This window comes from Coffea arabica, chromosome 8c (genome assembly GCF_036785885.1).
Source record: "Coffea arabica cultivar ET-39 chromosome 8c, Coffea Arabica ET-39 HiFi, whole genome shotgun sequence".
NCBI classification, from domain to species: domain Eukaryota; kingdom Viridiplantae; phylum Streptophyta; class Magnoliopsida; order Gentianales; family Rubiaceae; genus Coffea; species Coffea arabica.
The window spans coordinates 46,312,861-46,337,225 of NC_092325.1; the positions used below are offsets into that span (position 1 = coordinate 46,312,861).

The 24,365-nt window shown below is 35.7% G+C and overlaps 3 protein-coding genes across 21 annotated transcripts; 1 reads left to right on the forward strand and 2 right to left on the reverse strand.

Moving 5' to 3' along the window:
- Nucleotides 1-104: 104 nt before the first annotated feature.
- On the reverse strand, nt 105-6,920 carry LOC113722415 (protein NTM1-like 9). Its single transcript, XM_072063120.1, has 7 exons — nt 6,303-6,920; nt 4,882-5,186; nt 2,006-2,305; nt 1,516-1,899; nt 1,133-1,232; nt 826-1,052; nt 105-549 (listed from the first exon to the last, which is right to left on the reverse strand). Exons 1-7 carry the CDS (start codon nt 6,466-6,468, stop codon nt 256-258), a joined length of 1,776 nt encoding a protein of 591 aa, XP_071919221.1. The 5' UTR covers nt 6,469-6,920; the 3' UTR covers nt 105-255.
- A 989-nt stretch (nt 6,921-7,909) lies between these two features.
- Nucleotides 7,910-13,329, reverse strand: LOC113722416 (uncharacterized). 3 transcript variants are annotated; one of them, XM_072063331.1, is made up of 8 exons: nt 13,058-13,329; nt 12,910-12,950; nt 12,191-12,619; nt 9,972-10,106; nt 9,850-9,892; nt 8,697-8,765; nt 8,490-8,604; nt 7,910-8,382 (listed from the first exon to the last, which is right to left on the reverse strand). In XM_072063331.1, exons 3-8 carry the CDS (start codon nt 12,517-12,519, stop codon nt 8,252-8,254), a joined length of 822 nt encoding a protein of 273 aa, XP_071919432.1. In that variant the 5' UTR covers nt 12,520-12,619; nt 12,910-12,950; nt 13,058-13,329; the 3' UTR covers nt 7,910-8,251. The 3 variants fall into 3 exon arrangements, with proteins under 3 accessions (XP_071919432.1, XP_071919431.1, XP_071919430.1); XM_072063330.1 differs by having other exon boundaries at nt 12,191-12,950; nt 13,062-13,329; XM_072063329.1 differs by having other exon boundaries at nt 12,191-12,950.
- A 475-nt stretch (nt 13,330-13,804) lies between these two features.
- On the forward strand, nt 13,805-18,462 carry LOC113722453 (uncharacterized). 17 transcript variants are annotated; one of them, XR_011820497.1, is made up of 7 exons: nt 13,805-13,977; nt 14,104-14,150; nt 14,610-14,660; nt 15,239-15,294; nt 17,900-17,962; nt 18,035-18,100; nt 18,201-18,462. XR_011820497.1 is itself a non-coding variant. In XM_027245755.2 (6 exons), exons 1-6 carry the CDS (start codon nt 13,825-13,827, stop codon nt 18,040-18,042), a joined length of 375 nt encoding a protein of 124 aa, XP_027101556.2. In that variant the 5' UTR covers nt 13,805-13,824; the 3' UTR covers nt 18,043-18,101. The 17 variants fall into 17 exon arrangements, 1 of the variants encoding a protein (XP_027101556.2); XR_011820498.1 differs by having other exon boundaries at nt 18,038-18,100; XR_011820504.1 differs by having other exon boundaries at nt 13,811-13,977; nt 14,084-14,150; nt 15,665-17,962.
- The last annotated feature ends 5,903 nt before the right edge of the window (nt 18,463-24,365 follow it).

The window sequence follows — 24,365 nt, forward strand, 5'->3', positions numbered from 1 at the left end:
TACAAAAGGAGGAGAGTTTTTTTTTTTTTTTTTTTTTTTTTTAAGCGGGGGGGGGGGGGGGGGGGGGGAAGGGGATATATAATAAATTTTTCACAGACAAGAAGTACAACACAAAATGGAGCTACATGTTTATAATTATATAAAGGTGCAGACGGCAGACCTTACAACCCAATCTAAATGGCTCAACAACCAGCCTCCAGAAATTATTTCTAAAAAGGAAAAAACATAATGCCTACTGGATGTACATGAACAATTTCAGATGTGCAATGCAAAGAAATTAGGGCATTTCCATAGGAAAACAAACAATATAAACAGGACCATCACAAGATACATGCTCACGCCATAAACTGTCAAAGAACCGGTTCCGCTGCTATCACCCGGTGGCCTCAGAAGAAATTTCTTCCATTTCACTTTGTCTTTCTCATCAGCTTCTTTATTTGTCAACGCAAGTCCAGCTTTGAATTTTCGCGCACTTATTCCACTCTCACTGCTACTGCTTCCCCCCTCTGGCTCATCAGATGTGCATGAAGATTCGGAATACTCGTCATCCTGCAAAGACAAATGGAAACAATAAATAGACAAATTCTCTCTTTCCATGCCTTCTCCAACCCAACACATTTTGCAAATAGCCAAAGTTCTTTTCCCTGAATGTAAAACGAAGACTAACTAATTAGCAAATGTCTTCCTAGTCAATGGTCACTCTGGGGTCAACCCTCGCAGCAGCATGGCTTTAAGGGTGCTAGAATTATTCCAAGAAATTCAGCTGATTATAAGGATCTGTTTCACTTATCACTAATACTTCCAGAATCAATAATTAAATCTCACCTCAGTTGTAACCGAGCGTTCGTCTTGTTCTTCATTGCTAAAGCCCTTGGCCCTGCTGTATTTCCCATCATGATTAGCGATTGGAGCAGAATCCACCTGCAGGCGGAATCTCCTTGCTGCTGTGCCTTGTTTGGCCAGGTTTTCACAACCTGGTCGATTGCTTGCCTGACGTCTATGAATCTTGATTCCAGTTCCTTCCTGATGATCGCCACCAAGACTGACAGGATCTGCATGGTTACAAGATTGATGAGATTGTTCAACATTACCAAAAGCATCCACAATACAACAGGCAGATAACTTGTCTTACCGGCATAATGATCATGAGATGCACCAACATCGTTACTCAGTCTGGAGTCTGCATCACGAATTGGTGCTTGAGACTGGAAGGATCTTGGACATGTAAGAGTCTACAGATATGCCAACAAACAAATTCAAGCATTGGATGATAAGAACAAATTCAAGCATTGGATGATAAGAAGGTAGTTATCATCAAAACATAATCTGGGACAAGCAAAAGTTGCGTTGAAGTTCATCAACCCCAATCAAATAATCAGCAGTGTCTAATCTCTCTTCTCGTTGTCCATAACCAAAATAAATGCTCAAGCTTACCCAAACCAATAGCATGGTCCAAAACAAAACTTGAAATTAGCAACTGAAGGATCCGCCAAAAAGAAGATGATTATGTTTTACCTGTTCTATGACCATATCTTCGCCTGCCTTCCCAAATGCACCCCAATCCCTGGGATTGCAGTTTCCAGCTGGCCCTTCATGTAGCTGGTCAGGTAACATGCTCCTGCTACCAACATATAGAAACTTCTCACTTGTTGACTCCTTACAAGGATATGCATCATGATTCTGAAGGACATGCAATAGTTCTGTCAGAGAAACATCTTGTTCCGAGGTGCCATCCTGAAAGTGCATCCCCTTCTGATCGCAGCCAAAGTCATCAGCAAAAGGTGAATCAGGACATCCTATCTCTGTGTGATTCTGAGACACTAATGGGGAGAAGACCTTGCAATCGAGACCATCTCTGGATTCATGACACATTGGATGTCCTCCAGTAGTTGGATATACCTGAAGTAAACAGCAGGAACAAAAAACCCCCGGACTTGAAGTTTCTTGGACATCCAGATGAAAGCTTTCTCAAGAGATTTCAGATAATAAAACAGGTTTCCCTTACCTCTGTAATGGCTGCTTCTATTAAGTGATCTTCAACATCTGACGTGCAGCTTTCAACATGCAGAAGACTATTAGAGGTCACATCATCTGATTTATCTGTCAGCCACCTCTCAATACCAGCTGGTTGCTTGCAAACCTGCATATCAAGGATTAATCGTTCTTGAAACAGATCTGATGATGCATCATCGGGTGATGACTTGACTGTGTTTGGGGAAGAACCACTTGGTTCAACTTCATCATATTTAGAACTGTCAGCCTTCTCATCAGGCTTATGAAATAACCGACAGAGGACATAGGCAGCCTGCATCATGTTAATGAAGGAAAAATGTATGAACAATACAGACTAACAAATAGCTAAGAGAGACGCAATAACAGCAGCCCAAAGGGTTAAGAAACCAATACAAAATCAGTAAAGATCCAAAATTAACCCTCCAACAACAAAAGGGGATAAAAGAAGGGACACAGGTCAAAAAACAGAAGTCAATTCTGTTTCTTTGTCAATTCCGTAAAAAGAAAGTCATGTTTTTTTCTACACAAATATGAAAATTCATTTGCTGTACCTTTTTTCTAGGCATTTTCTTAGTTTAGTTTTTCTCCCTCTATTCTTTCATGGGAGGAGGCTTTCCATCAAAGAAATCTAATTGAAAAGAAGATGAGTAAAATTCACTATTGTCTCTAATATTTGGTCCCTAAAGTTTTGCACAGAATGTCATTCATACTGTTGCCAACATGGCAAGGGAATCGCTAGAAGGAGAATCGTACTATAGACATTAATGGATATAAACAGAAGACACCATCTACTTTCCAGTCAACATCATAATTCTTATTTCTCGATGTCAATTGCAGTGATGACGAGGAGGAGGGGAAGGAGGATGAAGGAGGGGAAGGGCAGAACTTAGTATAAGTTTCCTTTTCATAGTAATTACGCATATTTGATGAGTAGTCCTTCAGTGATCCAAAATGAGAAGTTAAGGAACAAAAGGTCTATTTGCTTAAACTTAAAAACCTAGTTAGTTAATACTCAAATCAAGTAGGACCACAAGTGCAATTTAACCTTAAAAGGTCAAAGAACGTCGTACATAAAGCTTCACTGAATTAGAGTATTTATGCCACAGTTATCAATTGCCCTAAATTTTTCTCCACCATCAATTGTGCTATCCATAAAAGGAAAAGGACTTGGTGGTAATAGTGGTACTCATAGTGGCAGGGTGGGAATGATGATTAGTGGCATAAACATTTCAAAAGGCTATATTCTATCTTGAAAGGTATATCGGATAATGTTCGAATAACATAGAAGAACCAAGCACTTTTAAGGTAGTGAAAATGGCAAAGCTAATTGTCCTTGGGGTCAGATCATGACACTCAAATATGCAAAAGCAATAAACAGACAGACGTATAACTACTAATCCCTAGAGAAAGCTATTACTGCTACAACCCACATCATGGACACCAAGAATTGTTGCTTTCAGATGAATTGGCTGCTCTACTAAAACTTACTGAACAGGGGCACAGCTCTCAATGCGTTTGCTTTAACCAAGCATGGGATGTAACTGATAAAGAAGTCCTCTATTACCCCAGCACTTCAAAAAAACAGTCTAGATCAGAATGTTCCAATCAGATCCTTCAGAATAAAGTGCAGCTGAGAAACTTCATACAGAAAACAGAAATGGTACAGCTGCCTAACATGCCTCTCATGGAGGACCACTCCAAGGTCACAACGTAATGACTCTTGGAACATTAAGAGCCAACCCAAAGAAGAATATCCTTTAGCTGGAAATTTAGGTTGTTGCGGCTCAAAACTAGAAGCAAATGCTCATAAAAGCACACCTAAACCTCACAAGCACAGCTGGCTTATCTAGTAAAGAGAGTGAACATCCATATAAGTCCTCACTTTTGCCAATCAGCTACAGAATTCATCCGGGTCACTATTGTCATAAAGTTTGTTCAAATGATCAGTTAGTGAACTCAAAGTACAGCATGGACCTGTAGCTGGGTGTCAATGTACATTATTCTTCCAAGAAAGATACTCCCCCTTCATGTCCTTTGTAGTGTGCTCCCAATTCTGATTTTCTACCTAGGGTTTAGTTGTCTACCCTAAATTGCCAACAGTCTCTACACCATATAAAATTAAGCTTATATGGTGCTTCCTACACAAACCACACATCCATGCCTCAACTATCCTCTCATTCAAATTAATATCTCATCATGATTAAAATCTTTTGCTGAACAACACCCAGTGTACAACATGCTTAGATAAAATCTCAAAAGGAAGTCACTGAAGCACTGGGAAGGTAACTTAGCACAATAAAGAAGAATAATAAAAACAGCATGAAGAAGAACTTAAAACAAAATTTTAAAAACTAAAATAAATATAATGATAGACCCCATGCAAAGAAGAATGACCCAACCACCCTATGCAAAATTAGCATAAATAAAGATAGACCCCGTAATCCTATATCTCCTTAGGAAAATATCATTTGAAGTCCCATTATACCTTCTGGACATTCCATATTAAAAACTTAAAACAAGATTCAAAGAAATAGAAAAAAGAAATTAATGTGAATGGTGCAAGTTAAAAAGTAAAAAGTATTAACTCCTATTGATTACCGATTGGTGCATCAAACCGAAGCACAATGGAGTATCTCTTTCATTAACAAGGTCCACAGGTTAAAATATTTAGCATTAGCTAAGGTGATGAATGACGGTATAGTAGCTTTATTCAGCAAGTAGACTTTTATTCTAAAAAGAAATAAGTAACAATTACGACAACATAGTAACAACCAAACTTTCTGAGCTAATTAAGTAAAAAAAAAAAAAATGTACAAATACACTGATACAGGAAGGAGCGTGTGGAAGAAAAAAGAGGAAACTTCAAACCTGGCCAGAGGCAGTTCCGTCAAGATCCGGTTCAGTGGCACGATATTCATGCATGATCCAACTGGTACGCTCACCCTTAGGAGCACGACCCCTGTAAAAAACAAGAGTCTTCTTCATGCCAATTAAGTGGGTGCTAGAGTTACTAGAGGGAGACGATCTGTGAGACTTAATGGTACGGTCCTTGCCAGTTGCTTTCCAGTAACCAGCATCAGTGGCCCTGTTAGAGCGATGCCCATTTGGATACTTCCTATCGCGTGGACAAAAGAAGAACCATTCTGGATCATCTGTCTTTATGACTGAAAGCTCTGTAACAAAGAAAAAAACGTTTTGACTTGCAAGGACATGAAAAGACAATGACACTACAGACATGATTCAAATGGATGAAATTTCTTGTAGTACATAAAAATTGCCAAAATTTTGCTAGTCGGTAGTGATCGCGGGAAGTAATCAAATGCAGACGTGTAAAATGATTTTAGAAATGGAAGAAAAGTTTGGTGAACAGAAACTGAGCACCCATACACAATCCTGTCTTTCAACATAGCAACATGGGAAAGGCACGAGTTGACTCGAACCAGGAAAGATACAAACTAGTATAACAAGGAAAAAAAGGAGAAGAAATGAACCTTCAGAGAAAAAGTTGTAAAAGCCAGACAGGGGACGACTAATTAATCAAGCATGGAAGAGGAAGAGAGAAGAGTCCCTCAGAATAATAGCACTAGTATGGTTTTAGAAGAAACTAGCAACAAACAGCAGAGCATGGAAAGGTTAGTGAGAACCTAAAACAAGGGAACAGCATACTAAGATAGAGCTCGTATTAATTATCATTCACCGAGTGGGGAATATGATGTTGCATCGAGAAAAAATGCATCTCGACGAGAAAGAGCCAGCAACGCGTGGAAAGACAAATTCCATAAGGAATAGGAACAAAAGAAAGAATAATAGAACAAATTCGGGAGCTATAACTTTGGAATTTATTTCCCCTACCCCCCCCCCCCTTCCCCCCGAGAGATGGATGGATAAAGATGGGGCTGCATATTTGTAGCAATAGTTAAGAAGGATTAAGTAGTAGTTGTATGGGTTAATTTTCGAGGTGGGGAAGTTGAAAAACATAAAGCAAAGAAAGAAGATGCCCTGACAATAATGAAAAATGGGGAAATTGGGGTTAAAGAAAGGAGGTAAAGAGGGGGACGAAGGAGAAGTAGCAAGGAATCGAACTTTTGTACTTTAAAAAAAGAAAAGCACATCATCAAAGTCATAAATCTTCTAGGAAAGGGAGAGCAGCGAACCAACAAACAGAGAAAGATACGAGTGTATATATACATATAGATTGAAGGATAAGGTAAAGCTGCTAGGGTAGTAGTAGAATCAAAGGAGGAGGAGGGAAAGAAAGGAGGAGTAGTTATTGAGTTAGGAGGACATACGAGGCAAATCCCAGGGCTCCCACTTGCAGACGTCAACTTCGGGGATGACCTGAACCTCGTCATGGCGGCCGTTGATTTTGAGCCTCAGGTAATGGTTGATGAGCTCCTCGTCGGTGGGTCTAAATCTAAACCCAAGCGGTAAAGATTCCGTCGACACAACACCCATAATTCAGAAAACACAACGAACGAACGCTCTCTGATAACTTGTATTAATGCCAATTCCCTCCCTTCCCCGCCCCAAAAGAAGAAGAAGAAGAAGAAGAAAGAGAAGGACCCAGTAAGCACAAAGAGTCTATAATACTTAATAATGTAGTACTTAATAGAAGAATTTAGAAATGGCAAAGAGAAGTGGGTGGGGGAATGGGGATTGCTGTTGAGCTATAGTTTTTTTGAGTCCTCCTTCATTCTTCATTCATTCCGGTCTCTGCTGCAAGAGTTAACAGTTGAGCTGTTATGTACTAAAATCCTACTACTTTTAATGTGAAAATTATCGATCAATTCAATCTACTCTTTTTTTTTGACGAAACGATAAGATCAATTCAATCTACTCCTCTCCCCTACTTTACTCTTTTTTATGTGTCGCGTTTGGTTGTTTGTGGACTCGCTCAGCTGCTCCCTCACTGGTCCGTAGTCCGAAAACGCTCTTTAGGGACTACTGCTCCCTCCAGACACTTGCAACAACTGAGGAGCAGTAAGTAACTATTACCGTCGTCGCAATCTTCTTAAACTTCATCTTCTATGGCCAGCATTATTTGGGCCAATTGCAGCATTTTTGCCAACGGAAATTATCAATCCTTAACTTTTCTCTTTTTGGTTAACTTCACAATTTCATGCTTCATCCCCCGTTTTATTTTTAAATGCAAGTGCAAGCATTTTACACAGCACTCACATTTTCTTCTGCAGCGAATCGCTCGATTCATTCCTTCTCTTTCTTTATCTCGCGACATACTCGAACCACTCCACTCATTTCTCGTTCCTTCATGGTTCATCCCATCCTTCTGGGATTCTTTGCCCAACTTTGTCTTTCTTTTCTCGTTTTCTTCATTATTACTTGTGACAATTACTTTTTTGGTTCATTTACTAGTAAAATTACCAATTCAAACTTATCCCCGAAAAAGAGAAATTTACCAATTCTAGTTCCACGTCATTTGTTCTAATTCTGGTACCATATCACACGTGTTAGAAAGATAACTCCCGTTTTTGTTCTACTTGTTTGTTATCTAATAACGTCTAACCCCCATATTTCATTCATTGTTTGGATAGTTTCTTTTTCGTAATAAAAGCCTCAAATATCTAAAACCAAAATAAATAAATAAATAAATCAACGGTGATCACACTATAAAAAAAACTCTAAAATTATTACCCACACTCTCAATTGCATATGTGGACAAAATTCACAGTTTAGCAGAAAATGTAACACTTTAGATCCGTTCTTTTATCCTGGCTCCTTAGAGGCAGAGGATAAAAGATTACACCCCATTATTGGCTGTCATGCGCCTGCAGAATTATCAATGGTATTAATTAAGGCCACAACTTGATCGCCACCCAAGGTGACTATGTCACAAATTTGACAAAATTTCGCCGGTATTATTCTAACAATTCAATAATGACGCAGGTAACCGAATTCCATTTGCGACTTAAAGCCGATACACGGGAAAGGAAAATCCACATCCAAAGTTTATAGCAAAACTTGAACATTACCCAAAATCCAGCTCAATTCACCCGTCCAAGGACAACATGTAGTGTACCATCAAATGAAGCGAAGGGTAAAAAAAAAAGATAAAAAGGAAGAAGAGGAGGAGCAACTTAGAGCCTAATCCACATGCTCTCCATCTCTCTCCAACGAGCCATGTAGAGCAGGAAGAGAGATCCAACAGAGTGCCAATTCTTGAATATCTTCTGCTGACACCAAACATTTGCCGCTGGCATCTATTTATGTACAAGTTAGTCTACAATGCAGGATGATACCCCATACTGGCATTTGCTTCCACCCTGTGCACTACTCTTCTTAAGCTCCATTCGTTGCAGAACTCGAATGCAAGCCGAAGAGCAGTTCCTAGCCCCAAAACAACGATTACTCCTGCAAATTTTGCTTTCAAGCTTGTGTTCAGTTTACAAGGTGGTGATTGCACAAGTCCTATTTGCAGAAATTCATAAAATCCATTATTATCCATCAAGGAACCATACCAATAATAATATTTACAGGGAGTGCTGAGACACCGAGGGTGATTGATATAAGCACATCCAACAGAAGACCGCCAATCAGAATTGAGAAAGCCACCCAAAGAGGACCAAAACAACCCTAAAATATAGCAATTCCAGGGCATCGAAAACATTAAACATGTGTGTGTGATGACTTCCATTCTGTAGAAATTTTGTCTACTTTAGCCTCACCCTTTCACGGCCTTGTCCAATACGTCTTCCTCTATGAGCAGGGCCTACTCTCCATACCCAATAACTTGCCTGTCACAAACACAAACTATTTAACTAATATAAAGCCTTTCAAGACAACTATTGAGTTGATACATAAACCAAATACGTGTCATTTTCCAACTGTTTGGAAATAGAATTTTAAATACATAAACCAAAAAAGTTAGACTAATCTAACACAAATACGTGTCATTTTCCCTCAAATATTTAAACTCTTCAATTACTTTTGCCAGTGATGCTTTATTCAAGTTACAATAATCCACCTTCAGCTCTCCTGACTACGGAGAGACAGTCGAGGTGTTAAAAAAGTTCAGCAAACCATTTGCACCTCTGCAGGCTGAGTTAAATAACACTTTCAATTTGTCAGTTTCTTTAAGCTTTTCAAAAAAAACCAACAAGGTATGGAACTCTTGCTTTAAATATTTCAGCAACTATTGAAATGATTCCAGCTGCATGGATCTCAATTTTCACGAGTCTTTTAAGTTGGTTCAATGAACATCTATTCTATCAATTATTTTCCTCTCTTTCTGTTGCCTTCTTTAATCAAAATTGTTGAGCAAAATAGCCAAGACTTAAATGTAACTTGGGAACTTTGGAGGTTGAAGTTTTTTTTTTTTTTTTTGGGGGGGGGGGGGGGGGGGGGAGGGGGGTGTGTGGGGGTTTTGGGGAAAGATCGATCCTCTACATTTTTTGGAAGTAAAACACGATTTGAGCTACAAGAAATTGACTCTGGAAGGTATTTAAGTTGTTTTTTCCATCTCAAAGGTTTACAACCTAGACATCCTAAAGAGACTAGAAGTTAAAGCTCACAACAATGTTGAACAGCAATTTCTTCTCTCCAACATAATCTATGCCCACTCTGCATGGTCTGATTCAAATCACCATAACTTATAATTTATAAGACATTGAGTTCAAAAGCAGAAGGCATCAGTCTTATACGACAACTGCCTGGCCATAACCAAATCATTTTCAATCCCAGTTTCCTTGAATGCACTACTCAACACACTCATAGAAAAAACCCACATCACAGGACCAGAATGAAGCGTGTTATTAAGTATACAAACAGTCAAAAGGGAATCTGCTTTTTGCATTTTAATAAAATATAAAAGGCACCTACACTTGGCTGGGATTCTGGAACTGCAACATTTCCAGCTACTTGCCTACAGATTAAAATGCCAGAACACATTAGGCTAATATACATCAAAAGCTACGGAATGGAAGTTGTATGCAATAGCTTACTGGCAAATCTCGCATCTGTTTGATCCTCTACTGCTAAACCAGGTGTTTATGCAGGATTCATGTGCTTTTGCAAGTCCACCTCGACAGTGGCATCCTAAGTCTATCAAAGTGTCGTCCTTCTCCTGCTGACATACTCTGCATATAGCCAAAAAGTCAACAAGGTTCCAGAGTTTAAATACCTTTTTAATACTTGCTATAATTCTTCCATAAAGCTTACAAAATATATAGAAAAGAAATTCATCCCAGGTAATTCTAGAAATTATGCCATGCATAATTCTGATATAGACAGAAGTAAACACTTTTAAATAGTGGAAAACTTCATAACTGGACCCTCAAAGCTCAACCACAAGGCTACCAGCCATGCTATTGATTCCCTTCCAAATCTTTTGAAGTAAAGCATTTTTGTAATGCAATTAGGCACAGTTCATTTAACGTGAGTTATTCCCACCAACCTACATCGCAGATTATCTGATGTCTACCCAACAGAGTTACCAGCAGTTCCCACACCATCCTTAACCCAAAGCTAAGTATAAGGTGGACGAGGAGGAACACAAAATGAAACAAACAAACATGAAAGGAGTCTCCATCAGGTTAAACATAATTTCACAACTGGCGAGTATCTTCAAGTCCTGTTATGTTGTCAGGTGAGGGAAGAATCAGAAAATTTTTGTGACAAAGGTACTAATCTAAAATGATCACCCAGATGCCTAGAATATCACACTGGATATGGGAAGAGAATAGTCATCTCGAGAAAGCAGATGGGACATTGAGTATGTCCAAAACAGAATGTTAATATGGCCGGTAATAAATTGCCCTGAAAGTAGTAGTTACGCATGCATATCAGGGTTTGAGAGCAAATACGCATGTATATCAGAGCTTGAGAGCAAATAAGCATGTATATCAGGGCTTGAGATCAACTTCTGCTAGAGCATCTTCACTGACTAACCATAACTCCAACAGAAATATACCTTAATGGATCAAAATTATACCACACTTAAATGCTATCTGAAATAAGAACAAATATATTTCAATGCTACTTCTGAAAACTAGAAACTAACTAGGAGTGATTGTAAGTAGGAGGTCCAGGGTTGAAGACCTCCCACTTACCCCAAAAAAAAAAAAACTGAGTTTTATCATGATGCCTGTATGACATGATGTTACAGTTATCTATGCATGCTTGCTTCAAGTATATCAAGTGTGATTAGCCACTTGGTGATTTAATGTTTGCAATTACCTTTGGTGGAGTCCCTTCCAGTGACTCTTTATTAATTTGAAACCAGATCGTTCAGAGATTTACTGTTATAATGAGATCTACTGTTCAGAGTACGCTACATCGTTCTTCCTAGCAATGGAAATATCGGCTGTCAGATTATCCACACAAACTCCTTAAAAGTGCTTGCTGAAGTGTGATTAGCCATTTGGTGACTTAATGTTGCAATTACCTTCACTGGAGTCACTACCATTGACTCTTTATTGATTTGAAAATCAGATTACTCGGAACGTTTTTTTCTTTGGATGCATATACGATAACATATCACTGCTCTTCAATTTTGAGGAGTTTGTGAGAATAATTGGGCAATCGATATTTCCACTGCTTCCATTGCTTGGAACACGGAGATAGTGTTCTCAGAACAAATCTGATTTCCAGATTAATAAAGAGTCAATGGAAGTCACTCCACTGAAAGTATTTGCAATATTAAGTCACCAAATGGCTAATCACACTTCAGCTAGCATTTTTGAGGAGTTTGTATCAATAATCTGGCAATTGATATTTCCATTGCTTGGACCAAGGACATGACAGTAGATCTCATAAAAACAACTTGTAAGCATATAATTAATGTGTCTCTTCTGCTTTTGCATGCGATATAACTATGCACTCTAGATACACATAATTATATACACTACTCAATCCAGAATACAGGGCAACCAAATAGGTATACGCTGTACTTGTATAAAAGCAAATGCATAAGGTCAAACAATTCTGAATCGACTGCGATGAAGCAATAGAAACATTGTGCAGGAAGCATCAGTCTCGAGACTTTTGACAATAAGCTGATAGAATAATTGGCTTCTTTACATCTATCAATTCGATATAAACTTCAATATCAATGAAATCAAAAGATTCAAGCATAAGTTATGAAACAGCAATAAAAGAATACATTGAGGTGCAGGCAATTGCACTTATAGGTGATTGAGTTGATTTTTTAGTCAACTTTTACCTGCATTGTTCATGAGAACTAGGATCCCTGGATAAGTCAGGCTTCTTAGGAGAGTCCTTACCCAGATAGGCGTTCTGGTTGAGCTCAGTCTCAGGGGCTGGATTTGCAATCCGATCACCGTGCTGATGCAACGACTCAGGATGATGAGAAACCAAAATGGTAAGCGGGGTTTCTTCTGGGACGGCTAAATGCTCCGATGAGGCATGGTTTCTTTTTCCATCCAAGCTCTGCTTTTCAACATGACATGAATTACCGGCAGCGTCAGCTCCTAGGGCCACACTAGTTTCTTGTGATCCTGCCTCTGGGTTTGGAACAACATTTTCTTTCATTTATCCCGCAACTGTAGCAGCTAATTTTCACTTCTCCGCGGGGGTGTCGAATACAGTAACGAAGGATTATTAAACCATTCAAGTTGTTTCCTCTCTGTAACTAGGAATAGGATTATAATTTTACAATCGGCAGTGAGCAAATCCTTTGCAATCCCCTCTCCCCACTCCTCCACCCCGCCTCCCAAGAAACCCAAAAAAAAAAGGCCCACAAAATAAATTGTCGACTCAATGAAGAAACAAAGTTACCAAATACAAACCCCAAGAAAACAAAAAAACAGGTAAAAGTTTACGAGTGGTAAAGTACTACTTAGACTTAGGAGGGAGGTGAAGAAACCCCAATATACAAAATTAAATCTTGAACAACCAACGAAGAGAATAGTTACTACTTACTACTAATCTCTTCCTCCAAAATTTAACGATCAGCAGCTCATCTGCAAACACATCGCAGGCAACAAAATCTTAAGTACGATTTCGAATTTGCAATTACGATAAATAAAACAAATATGAAAATGGCAAGGAGGAACAAGATAGATCCAACCGACTGGTTTGGTCCCTTTGGTTAAAGGAAGAAAAGAAAACGAACAACCGAAAAGGTTTGATGAGAGTTAGTTGAATCCAGCAAGAAACTAAGGCCTTGTTTGGATTGCTTGTTTCCGTCGAAAAATATTGTCGTTTTCCGTGATCACATTTCCCTATCACCTTTTTCCCTCACATATATCAAATCGTTACAGTAATTTTTCCATGAAAAATGACGAAAAATACAATCCAAACACAACCTAAAGAAAGACGAGACAGTGAGACGCGAGTCACGCGACCCTCGGCCGTCGACCTATTTCATTTACTTGCATCAAGTAGCATCATGTACAAAATCATGCAAATTTTGAATTTAAAATTCAATTTTTATACACACACGCGCGCACATATATATATATATATATATATATATATATATATATTTAGTTAATCTGACGATGATAGTACATATATTTTTATATTATATAAAAAAAATTTTTGGATTACTGTTTATTAGCTTTCATCTGCTCTCCTTAGGAGTATTTTGGTCTTTCCAATATGACAAAAAGGTGAAATTTATGGCTTCTGAATTTCTGATATTGACTTTGCATTTTCTTTCTCTATAATGCCCTTGGTGGTCCGGTTTTACCCATAAATTTGGAGATTTGTGTGTTCGTTTATTAATGTTTGGTTAGGCTTTCTTGTAATTTTAATCATGTTTGTGCCCTTTTATTGTTCTTTTCCTTAACCTTATCGTGATTACCAAGTAGGGTGGAGATTGAGAAGTCAGAAATGCCCATTTTTTATTTCCTTTCTTCATCATTAATCTCACTCTTCACTTCATCTTCCTTTCAATCATCCTCTAATTTCTCTCATCTTCTTCCTCTTTTCTTTTCTTTGGTTTTTTTTTTTTGGTTTTTAATTCTGACCAAGAGCAACAACAAAGTAAGACTTTTTTTCTTTCTCATCATCAAGACTTCTTTAGCCTTTTCGATTTTTTAGAGGGTTTACCAGTCGAATTTTAACATATAATACGTATATATTTGTGAAGTAAATTTTTTCCCGGTGTAGAAGAAATTACAGTATTACAGGTCTCCTCCGGCCTCAAGAGGGTTAAGGTTAGACTTGCATTTTTCCTTTCTCGACTTTCTTTTATATATTTTTTTTTCAATTTTTTTCTTGCCTGTTATTTTCGCCATATTTTTTTCAACTTTCTTTAGCCTTTCATTTTCTTTATCATAATAATACATCCAACCAACTCGATATAGAAAATGGCAAGCAAAAGCAGGAGAACGGAAAAGCCAGTGGTCCAAGCAGAAAAGATGTTTTTTTCCCCCTTTAATAACCAGTTTCTAAATTTTTCCTTGAATTCTTTCCTTGCCATCTTTTAAAAAAAAAAATAAATATCTTTCTATGTATATTGGTTGTCTGGATTTATTTTTGGATGTGTACTTGAAAATTTAGATATATGTTCCCTTCAAGTGCAATCTTGGAATTTTTTTTTGTACATGATTGTCTTTTGTTTTCTTTTTTATCGTTAGTATTTCTATGTACATTATAGTTTACTCCTGTTTTAGGTTTCGTCCGAGCATGACAAGTTTCATGAGACCTATGTTCTCGACAGAGACGTAAGCCTTCTTTTCTTTCCCTATGTTTTTTAAACCACTTTACAAATTAGTAATTTCGTTGTATAGTTATTTGTATAAAATTTCCTCTTTGAACTCTTATTATTTTACTCGATTGAATTTCATGAGACAATAAATTTTTTTTTTTTTTGCTCATTATCTTTTAAGGATGCAACAATTTAGGAGTTCCATACTTACTAAGATTGAGGGTAATAGGTTGTGACTTTAGTATTTACGTTCACTTGTAGGCTTCCTATTATTGGAATTTGTAAATTGTTTTTTATGATAATCTTAGGAATTGATCAAGATTTGCAAATTAATTTTTCAAAGCTATCTTTGGGGGAAAAAAATAGGTCAATGGCATATGATTTAAGTTCAAGATTCTAGTTTGTGGTCCAAAGAGCACGACCAGTTGCCGTTGAAGCAGCTGTTGGAAGATTTATTGCCTTGCAGTAATTTTTCAAATCATTTCCAGATTTCGATCTGGGAAGTGACGCACCAATGATTTACTTGCATAAGCCTCTTAATTTTTTCTCAATTGTTGGTTTTGGTTTTAATTTCAAAATTCTTTGTTTTGACAGACCATCGATTTCCTATTCAGGATTACAGTATGGTGGTGCTTTTTCTCTGTTTTCATGTATGTTGTATTCTCTGCAGTTCTCTTCTACTTCATCATCAGTTTTACTGTAATTGGTCTTGCTCCTGAATTTTTTTTTTTTTGGGTTTTTATGTTTTACAGGTCATAGATTCTATAACATATTGTTCATATTTTAGGTTTAAATAGTTTGGTTGAAGATTTGCGTGTATTTCATTTACATTGCCTTGCATTAAAGCTCTTGCCTTTGTTGTCTTTTGGCAGATAGCTTTCTAATTTAGTTCCAGGTTGCTTATTTGTTTTAATCTTTCCCATGTATGGAATGTTTTACAAAAAAATATTATGAAATTAGGTTCTCTTGTACCACTAAGTTGCCTTTGCATTAAACTTACTCTTTGATTTTGCTTTTCAGGACCAGCTGGTTATTCAATGTTGAAAGATTGCATAGGGTTCATATAGAGTGATCAATTTTTGAGATAACCTCTTTTTGATCTGTCTCCACTGTTTAATTATCTACTTTTTTATGTTTTTCATGTTTTGATTTTCCTCAATTCTTCTATTCCTGACACACCTACTCTTAATGAATAAGTTACTTACGATGGCTTTTTTCACATGTTTCCAAAAATTGACTGTCTTATAGGCTTAGGTGGTTAGATGAAAAGTTTGAGCTTTTAGAGGGTAAGCAAGACAAATGTTCCATGACCTTAGATCACTATTATTTTTTACAGTGAACATTATAGATTTGTATATTGTGTTCTTGAATCAATTATGAAATCATGACCCCAGTTTCAATGGTAATTTTGTCCATAGCCCTTGGTTAATTGGGTTTTTTACAAACATTATGTGGATTGATGGTGTGTTCTCTGCACTGAGATTGTGATATGTTATTTTCGAAAGACTGAGGCTATCCTTTATGGTTGGTTTGTGTTTTCCTGTGAATTGAGTGGATTACGTAGGTTTTTTCATTAGTACTTACTGCTGCCTGCATGTATCTGTTGTACATTGTACAAAAGTTTTTGTGAGGCTTGATTGTTTGCCTAGACAGGCATTATTACGATGTATTAGGGATGATGACAGCCTAATTTTTCGTTTGACAAATGTTTAATCTGTAAGCATTTAAGTGATTGTTTATGCAACAAGTCATATGCTTTTTCCTTTGGAAATGAGCAGTCCACCATTTGAAACCCCTCCATAAACAATAACCACTATGAATATCCCTTGAGAAGTTTTACATTTACCCAAAAAAAAAAAAAAACACAAAAGCAAAAGAAAGAGGAGATGTTCCATGAACTATTGCCTCTGTTTCTTTTTCTTTGATTCATTCTTCAATTGTTAAATGTCAACTGTTGCTATGTATTCATTTGTCTATGTTTCTATTTTGATGGATTTTGAGGTTTTCTAGGCAGATTAGAGTCTTATTGATTCTTAGTATATATGCTGAAGAATGCTTCTTCTGAAGTTCTTGTGTTGTGATATTATAATTCTATACCCATTTTTTTTGTTGTGGTTTACTTGACATTTCTTATTTGCTCACTCCAATACTTAAATTTCTATACTATATGCAGGTTATAAAGACAGCTAGAGCATCTAAGATATCCTTTTCCATTTCAAGCCTTTTCAATTTCAACATTTATTAAGGAATCCTCAATTTGTTGCTTTATTACTTCTTTTTTAAGGGATTCAGAATAACTCTTGGTCTCATTACTATCTGTAGAGTTCTGTTTTTTGTGAAACTGGTTTTTTTGTTTTCATTTGTATGGCATCTTTAATTGAATTACACATGAAGTATAGAGAAATTCAACTAGCAAGAAAATAAGAGGTTTTTAGAAAATGTCAAAAATGGGTCAAATTTTGGAAAATTATATATGTGATGAATATCATTTTTAAGTTGTTAAGCTTAAAACGACTTATAAATCTCAACTTATTCAACCTTTGTTGTAAATCTCACTCACTCTTAAAATATGTATTTGCTAAGTTATCTACATTTGCAAAACACAGCTTTGTCCTATGTTTAGAATTCTTTTTCTGCAAGAGAACACACCATCTCACTCACAGCTTTGTCCTATGTTTAGTATTACAAACACATCAAGACAAACTGCAAATGAAACTTCGAAAACAAATTGACTTGAATTTTATCCTATCTTTAGAATTCTTTTTCTGTGGTTCATATGCTCAGCAATTAAATGCTTGCATATCGTATAAGCAAGTGCAAGTTTTACTATAATCCCAAAAATGTGTCATTTTCTTTTGGATCGACTTTCCTTTGTTTTCTAATAAATCTAACGCATTCTTTCTTCTTTTGGCTATCTACATTGAATTCTTCTAATGTTACAATTGCAAAGCTTCATAGACATGTTAAGAACAATAATTTCATTATTTTTTGTTGTCATTTCTCCATTTTTTGTTCTGTGTTACTTATAGTTTTACCATATGTGCATCTTCAGCGATTCTATGTTTTTTTCAGCGATTCTTATAGTTTTACTTATAGTTTTTTGGGGACTCTAAAAGAAATCTCAACATTTCTTTGTTTGACTCTTCAATACATGAGCAAGTTTATATTACTTTCAATTAATATACCGTGTCTTACCTGCTTAAAACCCATACTTCTTCACTATGAATTTGATTTGCTTCTGTTTATCTTCTTTAGGTTCTTCTTCAAAACTGCAATGTCTCCATCAAGCCTTGCAATCCAATACACTACAAAATTCATGTTCGTTTGCCTAACTATATAACACTTTTTCTATCTTCTAAGTGTCCTTATTTACTAACTACTCTTATCCAGCAGGTTAATCTCCAATCTGCAGCAATTGTTATAATTATCTTTCAGATGCAATACAAAGTATACCAGGTTTGCCATGAAAACATTTATTGTTGGTGCTGTTAGCCAATGTTACTTTAGCAATTGTTTTAAAATATTGCCTCAAATGCATTCATTTGTACTCTTATAGGAATTGCTGTCGCGCCTTCTTTGAATGATGTGAGACAACAAATTGTGAATGACAGTGATATTTCCATTAAAGGTTTATTATACACCTATTATGAGTTTCTATTATATTGCCTCTTTTGCATTAATAAGTTCCTTTTAACTGATCTCATTTATCTTATAGCTATATGTAGTTCTGTATGAATAACTTTCTTTAGCCAAAGGATATCATTCAGGAGAAAATATTCGCTATAGAATCAACTGCAGTACCTCCATCTTTTGTATTAGTACACATTGCTTTTGCGTGCTAACCAAGCATCTTTTTTTAATCAATACTTAGCTGCTCTTATCAACTAATATATACTGCTTTTGCATGGCTGGGAACCTTACTAACAGGTCTAAAGGCGTGGGAAGCAGACCCTAGCTAGTTGTGTATATAAAATGTACCCTATCCTATATTATTGCTAGTAATAAGTAATAGTACTACTTTATTACTACTAAATTTAAACTATTTTTTTATTCACCCAAAAGCATTTTTCTTTAACTAAGCAATGGCAATTGATATTGACATTCTTATTACTATTTTTGCCTTCTCTTTAACAGCTAAATACTATACAAATTCTTGCCCAATAATTTTATCTCATTGCTGGTCTTTGCACTTGAGCCAAAATTTATGGATAATGTCTTACCAATGGCAAAAGGACAAGGGCTATGGATAGGAATAATTTTATTGGTTGGCATCCTCAGTGTGTTTGAACAACTCATTTTCGGGGAGAAAATGTTTTTATTACATTATAAGCACTTTTTCCTTCTTTTTTTAAATATCTTTTTTCTTATCTCAAATGCATCACGCCATGTTACAATAATATATCATTCTAAAATAATTGTCCAAAACAATTATTTCAATTCAAACATCTATTCTATACCGTGTGTGAGCCATATGTAAGGGTAGAGACGCAATTTATGTCAAATATAGCCAATTCTAAAAAAACTCTATCCCCTCATCCCACTGTGCCCCGCTCAACCTTGTCGAATTTAAGACTAATTCTTAAGTTATTTTTAATATTTTCTTCCTCAATTTTTGAAGAAAAAAAAATACATTTTTCCTTTGATATTTAGAAAGTCTTGTGCTCTTTAATATGATCTACCTAAACAACAAATTTTTTTTATACGTTTCCCTGTAGTACAATTATTCTAAAGCTATTAAAACGCAAAGCTAAGTATTATTTGAATGAGAAATGACTTTATAACATTTACAACCACAAAAAAAACCTCGTATTGAAATCATAATTTCAATTATATTTCTCTTTGCACAATAATGACCTCATTTTGTGAGCGTATTAGTAGCGTGTGAGGCAAGTGCTTCAGTCATCCCAACAGGGCCAAATTTTAGGTTCAGCAGCAGCTATAGAATTAAGGGAATGGATCGTTTAGACGGGAAATTTGTTTCTTTCAATGGTTAGTGCAGCATACTATACTTGGTAGGTTCGGAACAACTTAAAGTGATCCGATTAAGCTGAATGAGGGGCAAGATTAATGCGAGACACTGGAAATTCCAAGTGACATGAATCAGCCATGTCTCAGAAGTTCTGAAATTTGGGTCAACTTAGAGCCAATATCTGATTGAAGGAAGAACCGCGAAGACCACATCATTGTTCCTACAAACAGGGCTACACAACCAATGGTCCATCCTTCTCTTCTTTTAGCTGGGGACGATAACGATGAGCTTAGCTTGCCAACCATAGGTGTCGGCAGCCCATATTGTTTTGGATGCAAGAGGTGAGTCACAGTCACGATGGCAACCCTAAACCACCGCTTTCTAATTGCCCGAGAAGTATATTACTAATAGTGAATGCAACATTAATGGCTGTCTTTACAACAAAAGGATATGATTTTGCGCGGCTCGTCTTCATCAGCATCATCGTCTCCTATGGCTAAATGGCTAAGAGCTATAAGAGCTATAAGCGCTATAAGAGCTATATGGCTATGGGTGGGTGGTTGTTATTCTGTCATCCTGATTTTTATTTGAAGGCGCTGCTTGCTTGCCACAAGGATCGATGCTTTTTTCAAAAAAAAGATCGATACTTAGAAGCAGTTTTTGCGTTTTATTATGATGGCTTTACGGGTTAAGAACATAATAATGGCCATGCGAAAACAGTAGGACCAAGTATTAATAGGACATGCATCACAGGTCTAATATTCATATACCCATGAATGAAGTTACTGGTTATTCCCCACTTTCCGCTTTTCTTTGAATTATTCTTTCTCCTCACAAATCAATTGGTAGTAATACCACTACCACCAAATTGAAATTAACTGGAAAGGTTTTTATGCTTCTGATATCAATTGGAGAGTTCGTTTTGTGTATATGCTTCTGACACAGCAATTGCATTGGTGTGAATAATGACGACAAACATCTTTTGTAACATAAAGTTCTTCTTGTCAGGAGGTTCCGTTTAGCCGAAATTATATTCCATTTATTTTTATCATCACGCAAGTCAAGCCGAATTTTTTTTTTTTTGTCTCTTAATGATCTACCTGAGTTTTGCAAATGGGCATCTTCTTTACTTTTGTCTTACTAGTGAGAAGATTTGGTTCTTCTTTCTTTATCAGCACAATTGTTATCATCTAATACTGATAGCCTACTGCTTGGGATTGGATTGGGAGCATGTTACTTAGTTTCACAAGCATGGAAAACGCTAATACAAATTGGTTCAATTGATATTGATAAATTATTTCCTTACTTACAAAAGATCTTGTATTAAAATCTTGAATTACTTCTTTACGATACAAGGTACGTTGGTTGTTTTCAATTGGACTCGTGTAAATTGTGAATGTAGGTCGCATGCAAGCCTCGTCACTGTAGAGGTTTTGCATTCATATATTTCCCTTGGTCAATCTAAACTATATGCAAAGGGAACCAAACAAAATACCTGATATAGCATGAAACATCCATTGGACATTAGCTATGCAACAAAATGCAATACATTCTAAGGTATCATATATTCATTGCAGAAGAACATTCCAATATCATTGAATAGCCCTTGAGGTATTAGTACCTTTTAATCGGACACAATGGTAGTAGCAAACGACGGCTGATAAAGTGACACAATGGTAGTAGCATAGTCTCTACCTATATGATTGATAAAGAAGTCATAATTGAATTAAGATGTCATCCACTATAGAAAATCCAATCCCTTTTACCGAGTTAATGTATGAACAAAATCCACAAACAAGTAAAGTTAGTAGCCATGAATAGAACCAACCAGGGTTGGGCCAAGTGGTAAGCAGCTTGGTTCTACTTAAGCAGGTCTCAAGTTCGAAACCTGGCATACGCAACCACCCTTGTTGGGAGACTCATCCACCACAATCAGGTGTGCGACTCGGGTCGACCAACGGATTAGTCAAGGCAAAACCCTGGATACCGTGACAGGCAACCAAAAAAAAAAAAGAATAGATAGATCATTAAAGTTCACTTGAAAAGCTTAATGCGACACGTTAGCACACAAAAAATTGCGCGCACACAACGTAGAGGTGCCAACGGGTTTGGTTTAAACCCGGATCTAACCTGAATTCGATAAATTTTTTTGAATTTGGATTCAAAAATAATTCTAATACCCAAACCTGAATCCGAACCCGTTTACTCTAACAAAAACGGGTCGGATACGGAATATAGGATTCTGTCCCGTATTCGACTCGGATCCAAATAATATATTAATTATTATAAAATATAAATATTTCTAAATATAGTATTTTACTAAATTAACAATTTAGTAATGACTTTGTAGATTGATTTGTGGTTAGTTTTAGTTTGACTACTGTGAGTTATTTGTGATTTAACTTTGTAATTTGACTTGTCTAAGTTTGAAATTTGAATTTGTGATTGATTTTGAATTTAATTTTAAAATATTTAAATTTGGACCTTTTAGACCCGGACCCAATTTCGAGACTCTAAAATCAGGACTCGTCAAATATACGGGTCGGGTTCAGATCTACTACATAAAAACAGGTCCAGGTCCGAAATTTTTAATTTCGACTCGAATCCGACCTGTTGACACCTTAGTAGAGCGGACGCAATTTCAACATATATAAAAAATATATAGGAAGAAAAAAGATAATAAATACTCAACAAGTTCTCAATAATTTTATTAATCCAAAACTCAAATAACAAATATTAAATCGTAATCTTTCGCTCATGATAACTTACAAATATCAATTATGAAACTTTCTCTCAAACCTAATCTCAAGACTTGACTCAACTCAATTCTTTTATTCAACTCTTCAAATAATAATCTACTAGACAAATAGTATTTATAAACTGCAAAGTTTCCTAAAATAAATAAAATTATAAACCAAAACTTACTTAAAAACTGATATGAAAACTAGATAAACAAGACACAAAAAAGAATCACTCCCTTTGTCCCACTTTGATAGTTTCATTTCTTTTTTCACATAATTTAAGAAAAAGTAGTTAACTTTATTGGAAAAGTAAATTTAGATTGCTATTTTCCTAAAATACCCTCACATTAAATATAGTACAATTTTATGGGAACTTGAATTGATGGTAAAAAAAGAATCAACTCTCGTTAAATGGGGTAGGTTTATAGTAACAACAACTTACATTGAATAAGGGTATTTTAGAAAAATTAAAATACAACTACATTCTTCAATTGGAAAGTGGACTACAATTTGGGACAGACGAAAAAGGAGAACGAGACTATCAAAGTGGGACGGAGGGAGTATAAATCTAACACTAAAATAACTTAGTTTAATTTTCTTTATTGCCTCTCTTAAACCAAACTTTTGATACTGCCATCTCCAATACCATCACAAACTTGAATCTCCATAAAAAACTCCGTCGCTGTATAGATGACATGGAATTCTAACTTATAATTGATCTCTAATTTCATTTTCACTTACGGTATTGGACGAAACTTGTATTTTCCGAACAATTTCTTGGTTTGATTACTCTTGTCAAAAAAATTCAAATATACGCACCAATTCTTCATCCAATACTCCATAATTTAATTCATCCATATCACTAATAAAATTTTCAAAAACCAGAAAATCATAATTTTTATCAATGAGATTTTCAATATCGCCATAATTTTCTTTCAATTTTTTAACACTAACAGCTGCATCAACTTTAGCAGTACCACAACTTTCAATTAATTTGTTTACCTGATAATTGATTTCAACTAAGTCTATCATTTGATTTTCCTTTTTAAAAATTTCATCAATCTTGACAAAATAAACAATTTCTACGCTGCTATGATCTTCAGGTATATTTTTAATTTTATCAATGACTTCACATTTTTTCTCAACCACATATGAAATTTTTTCTTGAATCACAAAATTTTCATGTTCATGTGTACCCACAACTTCTACAATTTTTTATTTCTTTGTCTTATCAAAAAATTTTATTTCTTCTTCTTCGTCACAAATTTTTTCTCCATCATGATCATGAAAATTAATTAAAATATTTCAAGTCTGCTTTAATGTATTTACATGTATGAATTTTTTTACTATGCGTAATTGGATTTGGGTACTGAAATAGTGGAATGTCTTGCAATTCAACTATCTGTTCTTCCGTAATTGTTTAACTGCATCACTTGATAATTCTGTATCTGCTATAGATTCCGTGAACCCCCTTTTGGATAATATTCCAAATTCTAATATTTTTGAAAAAATTCTTCATCATCGATCTCCAAATCTCAAAACTATTTTTATCATCAAAGATAAAAACAGGACAATGTTGTAAATAATGCGGATCCATATTTTAATTATTTAATCTCCACTCAATTAGGACCAATTATGTGTCCAAATTGTTAAAAATAAATCTTTTGATCTTGTGCTCCAATTTTACAAACAAGTCCCAGGATGAAAATATAAAATTTGTATATCACTTGTTAGCACACAAAATTCGCGCATGCACAGCTGAAACAATTTTTAACACATAAAAACATGTAGGAAGAGAAGCAGAACAAATACTCAATAATTTTATTAATCCAAAACTCAAATAACAAATATCAAGTCGTAGTCTTTACAATTCACAAATCTCAATTATAACATTTTCTCTCAAACCTAATTTCAAGACTCAACTCAACTTTTCAAATAATAATGTACTAGACTAATAGTATTTATAAACTGTAAAGTTTCTTAAAACAAATACAATTATAAATCAAAACTT